Source organism: Crotalus tigris, unplaced genomic scaffold (genome assembly GCF_016545835.1).
Source record: "Crotalus tigris isolate CLP2741 ecotype Arizona unplaced genomic scaffold, ASM1654583v1 scf7180000023714.847513, whole genome shotgun sequence".
Taxonomy (NCBI): domain Eukaryota; kingdom Metazoa; phylum Chordata; class Lepidosauria; order Squamata; family Viperidae; genus Crotalus; species Crotalus tigris.
In genome coordinates, this window is record NW_024100136.1 from 628,182 (window position 1) to 634,024 (window position 5,843).

Consider the following 5,843-nt stretch of genomic DNA (forward strand, 5'->3'; position numbering starts at 1 on the left):
GACAATCTGAATCCCAATGCATATTTGTCACAGGTTTCTATCCACTCTTGATTCAACTTCATTAGACTCAGTCCAGTCCTGAACTTGGGAACTCTTTAAACAGAATTGCCTCCTATGCTATTTTAGAATAAGAAACAAGCAAAGTTGAATCTATCCAGTGGTGGGATTCAAATAAGTGAACAACCAGTTCTCTATGTGGATGCCATTTCTGGAAGTCCATTCTGGGCCTGGGCAACAAAAAAATTAGCTACCAGTTATGCCAAAGTGGTGCGAACTGGCTGAATCCCACCACTGAATCTATCGGTACCACAACTGTTGGAACTTGAGAGCCTCTTTCAGCAGTTTTATGGAGATAGCAGATTACAGACTACAAAAGAGTCATGACTTGTAGGATAGTGCAGAATTAGCTTAAAATAGTGTTCCATATTTTAGCATGCAAAAGGCCCCTTGATTAATAATATTGAAACCCTCCAAGCAATCTAAGAAAATAGCGAAATTCAATTTTCAGTAAAGGTCAACAATTTGGTGATTATGCTTAGTTGGCTTAAAACAGGTCCTCAGTCTTCAGGAACTAGGGGAATATTTCACCTACCTTGTTGTGCAAGTTTAGCCATGACAGAGTTTCTTTATTGACAGTAAATTTCTGCCTTTCAAAACTCCCCATCTGCTTGTCGATGAGACCTATCCTGAGAGGAAGCACCCAGCTTATGATATTAAGATCTGCAGCTACATCTCCATTCTGGTCCAAGTATAATTTCCGATGGGAAATATTGAAAAACTCATTCTTCTCCAGAAATGGATGGAACTAGAATAGAAACATCCAGGAATTTTAAATCCAGAGACCGTTTTTTTTTTTTTTTTTAAAAAAAAAATCCCAGGTGGTCTTGTTACATTTGAATCTTTCTTCTATAGTTGTCTAACTTGCAAATATTGTGAGAAAAAGTGCTACCACTCTCTTCAAAAGTGAAAAAGGCTCAGATAAATTCATCAATTGAAAAAAATATGTATTGACAAAATATAATTGATCAAATTTGTCTATTAAAAGGAACATTTTAGAACACACCACAAATAAATTGAACAAAGAAACAAAAATTATCCATAAACTTCTTGGAAAAAACAGGGTGATTATCAGAAAGCATGGTATTCACAAGAAGAAAAATGTCAGGCTAATCTTCTCCCGAAAAGACCAGATGGGAAACGTGACCACATGAGCTAATTCTATATTATTGTAAAAGGACATTGAGAAAAGCTTGCAAGTCTTATAGTACAAATCTCTCATCAACTATTTTTACAGTCTGAGAAATTATGGAGGATCCTTTCCGAGTTTCTTTGCTGTCTGTTATGCGACTGCTGGCTCCTATATCTTATCTGATTATTCCCTACTTAGCATCTTCTGCCCTTGTCCTCCAAGTTCATTTTTATATGAACCTTTATTATTTTTACAAATAATTTAAGGGTGCTGTTGAAGGAAAAGTCTTCTTCAGGGTCCAGCCCAAGCTGGGAATAAACAACATGGCAACTGCTTTAGAAAGAAGGTTGTAGTTTATTGAAGAGGAGAGCCAGACAGAAAGATGGCTCTGGAAGAAAAGAGTAAGCATGTGTAGTAGGGAGTGGGTTTTTATACCCTCTTGGGCTTTTGTTTGGAGTTGTTTCCTGTTCCTGTTTGAGGCTTTGTCTTTCCTGTGTCATGTACTTTGACCTGAGTTTGAGTGTGCCCCTTTGGCATCTGTGGGTTAATCCTATTATGTCCTGTCTTACAGTTTGAAATCTTCCTGATTTCTTCAGCTTCTAGCTGGAGGGCTCCAACCTTCCTGAACGGATTATTACATCTACATTTTTAAAAGCTGGTTTCTGCTGAGTTGTCTGGCTGAAGGTATGTGTGGAGAAGTTTCTGCCTTTTAAAAGAACTTCTCCATTATTCCTTTAGGGAAATATATTCTGCCTTTTTAATATTTCCCAAAATATTTCTTTCTCTGAATTCTTCCCACAGCGCTAAGATATCCAACAGATTCTCTTATTTTTATTTTCCCCACAAAAATAATCGTATGAGGTGGGCACATGAGCAAAATAGAGAGGGGGGTGCATAAGAAGTGTGCACCCACATGAGCAAAATAGAGAGGGGGGTGCATAAGAAGTGTGCCTCTGAGCAAAAGTTGTGTGCTCATAGCAGATGACTGCAAAATGAAGAAATAATATGGTCAAGTACCTGTGAAGGTAAATAATATTCCCCAAAATCCCTAGAGGGTGCACCAGCAGGAAAAAGGGGTCCTAATCCGCTTTCCCTGTCTGGTGATGGTGGGGGCCGAGTTAGTGCTGCCATGGTTGGTGTCTGCGTTGTTGGTGCTGAGTGGGGTGCGAGGTGAAACATGCACAGAACCAGTTATCTCCCCATCCTATTATACTACCTCAGATGCTGTTATTTCTTCTGAAACCATCTTTTTTGTTGAGATCTCCCTCACCTGTAAAAATGAAGCACAAAATGTGGCCCTCTATGCAGATGTCAATGGCAAGCAATTCCCTGTTACACGGGGTCAGGATGTTGGTTGCTATCAGGTTTCTTGGAGCATGGAACATAAGCTGGCTCGCTCAGGCACCTATGAGGTGAAGTTTTTTGATGAGGAGTCCTATAGTATCTTGCACAAGGCTCAGCGCAACAATGAGGATGTCTTGGAGATCAAACCTCTTTTTACAGTCAGTGTGGATCATCAGGGTGCCTGGAATGGTCCATGGGTTTCCACGGAGGCATTGGCAGCATTCATTGGTATTCTGGTATATTATATAACATTCACTGCTAAGAGTAACATCCAAACATAAAGCACTTCAATAAACTTTCTATACCAAAAAAGGGGAGGGGTCCTAATCCCAATATATAGAGATTTAGTCAGACCCCATTTGGAATAGTGTGCCTAATTCTGAAAACCTGGCTTTAAAAAGGTATTGATAAGATTGAGCAAATCCAGAGATGGGCAGAGAAAAATGGTGTAAAGTCTGAGGGACAAAACAAATCAGGAAAAGCTGAATATGTACAGCTTGGAGGACAGAATGGAAAGTGGGAACATGATCAAAATCTTTAAATATATTAAAGGTGTGAATAAGGTTCTAGAAGGCAGTATTTTCAATATTAAGCCAAAATCAAGAACATGGGGACATGATGTCAAACTGACAGGAGGAAAGTTTGAAAGTAATGTTAGAAAGCACAGAAAGAGTAGAGGAGGCTTGGAACCAACTTCCAGAGGAGACAGTGGTCAATTACCAATAACCGAGTTTAAACATTCTTGAGATATATCCATCATCTCTATAAAAAAAATAAATTAATAAAAAATAATAATTAAGATACATTAACAATAAATCATTTAAAATAAAATAAATAATTAAAATAAATTGCAATGGAGTTTGGACTAAACAACTATCCCATGCTTTCCATCAAACAGAAAAAAAAATAGTAAAAAGTGAAGGAATCAATATGCTCTACGGGAATAACCTCAAAAGTCAGGATGAAGATGATCACTACAAATACCTGGAGTATCCTTCAAACTGATATCATCAAGCACACTGAAGTCAAGAAAAGGATTAGAGGTGAAGAAGATCTTAAAGTCCAAACTCAGTGGAGGAAATGACATCAAAGCAATTAGCACCTCAGCAATTCCAGTCACGAGAAACACAGCTGGAACAGTGGACTGAACTCAAGCAGAATTAAAAGCATTAAAGCCATGAATCCAGGAGAACCCCAAAGTTGGGGACTAGATCTCTCAGGGGTAGTGCAACCTGATCCAGAACTAAAGATGCTAAATTACTCAATCCTGAACAGCCATGCACATAAAGCCATTTGGTCTTGCCAGTGTTCAGCTTGTCCTCCATCCCCATAACATTATTCCCTTAGTAGTCAGATTGGCCAACTTATTGGCCTTTTATAGCACAAGGAGGTTGAGGAGGTTCCTCTCCCTCTCCTTTGGAGTTTCATGGATCTTGGTAGGGCCTACATACCTGCCATGGCTGCAGCCTTGGAGTCCCCAACCCCTCTTGGCCCTTCTTGCTTCTCCTCCCAGATCTGGAAGAATATGCAGCTTTCAAGGCATAGGCCAGAGTCTTAATAACACTGTGTAAATGAAGGTGAAAAGGGATCCATATCTTTCTACTTTCCTCTATAGGCTCCAATAGGGCTTTCTGGGTACATCTTTTCCTACCTTTGACAGAAAAAATGTGCTTTGAAAAAGAACAGCGAAAATACCAATTTTCCAATTTCACATAGAGTTTGGTTCCAAGGAGATCATCTTCTGGCCTTTTATTTTCTTGAAAAGCAAAACTCCAAATACTATGGACATATTTGCAAAGGTCCCACCGTGCCAAAACCAAATAATCAATGCTTTCCACATCCATACTTTCCCTTCAATGGGTCCTGGCACACTTTCAAATGTTAACTGGACAGTATGAATTCTGTCCCAAACATTAACAGATTCTATGTAGTTCACAAAAACATTGACTTGTCTCCACTTAGAGACGGCATCCCTGAGGGGTTCTGTATGTCCGGTTGCTGAGAATCGTTGTGATATAACCACACAAATTCCATTCCTGACAAGCATAGGAGTAAAAGTCCTCATGAACTTCTCTCCCTCTTCTGTATCTGAAGTAAAGAGACCAATCAAGGTCCATTTAAAATGGAGAAGAACTTGGACAATTGCTGGATATGTGATCCCTTTTGGGGGGAGGATCCGATGGAAAAAGGGAAAATCTATTTTATCATTCAAAGCCTCTGAAACAATTGCGTCACTGATCTGAAAAAAGCAATGAAGAATGCTTTGATAAAAGATAAAATAAAAAACATGTTAAAAAGAATAAAGAATGCAAATCATATTACTGTTACACTCCTCCAGTTTACCACAATGAGACCCATATAAGCACATCTTAACTAAACTTTATTGTCCAAATAAATTATCTATTATATATATATATATTTAATTCTGACAACATATGATATATATATATATATATTTACTATAAGGATCACAATAAGCCATTGGTCTGTTATACATCTAAGATACTTATCTCTTTCTTCTTTATACAATTGACATTGGAATATTAAGTATGTTATTTCTTCTATCTCTGGAGCTCTGCAAATACAAACATCTTCTGTATACGGGATTTAGTTAAATCTTCCATAACTTCTCATTGCTCAACTGTTGCTTCCATAGCTAACTGCTCAAATATTGCTGTTGCTTCCATAGCTAACTGCTCAACTATTGCTAGAGTAAATACCATCCTAACACATTTGTGTATTTTTGTAGGGAAATTCTTGGAAGTTTAGAAGATCTACTTGTAGTACCTCATCCATTTCAATGGAGCAGATTTATTCAGAATGGCCATATCTTTCTCCACTATGATATCCTGGATTCCTTATGCAGCAAACTTTTTAGCTCATTCTCGCACAAAAGACAGGAATACTGAAGTTCCTGATACAATTTGTCAGATAAAAAATCCAAGAGATTTTTGATTAAAATGTTGTTTTGTTCCAAAAGACAGAATTTTGGGATTCTCTCATATTCCATAGATTTAATTTTAGACTACAATATATATATATATTCCTAATTTTAGACAAAGAACAAAGCATATAGGTCTGAGGGCAGCAATTGACATCCTTTTATCCACCTCAGATGCTGTCATTTTTTTGTCATTGTTGTTGTGCTAGAAGTGACATATTTTAAGTACTAAATGTCAGCTCTATATAAGAACATTTGGGTAACCTTGACATTATAAACTGTAATACATTGAGGTAAATAAGCTGGAATATTATAGTTTTTTTAAAAAAAAAATGCAGCAAATTTGCTTATGGCCTTGTTCTAAATCAG

At 37.6% G+C, this 5,843-nt stretch overlaps 1 protein-coding gene across 1 annotated transcript; it reads left to right on the plus strand.

The window, feature by feature from the left end:
• Positions 1 to 2,277: 2,277 nt before the first annotated feature.
• LOC120297847 (translocon-associated protein subunit delta-like) lies at positions 2,278 to 2,814 on the plus strand. The gene has a single exon (XM_039320953.1). It carries the CDS (start codon positions 2,293 to 2,295, stop codon positions 2,812 to 2,814), a length of 522 nt encoding a protein of 173 aa, XP_039176887.1. The 5' UTR covers positions 2,278 to 2,292.
• Positions 2,815 to 5,843: the final 3,029 nt, after the last annotated feature.

What these genes read in the sequence shown, in the direction of transcription:
- LOC120297847 (XM_039320953.1), top strand. Translation starts at nt 2,293, where the DNA reads ATGGTGGGGGCCGAGTTAGTGCTGCCATGGTTGGTGTCTGCGTTGTTG.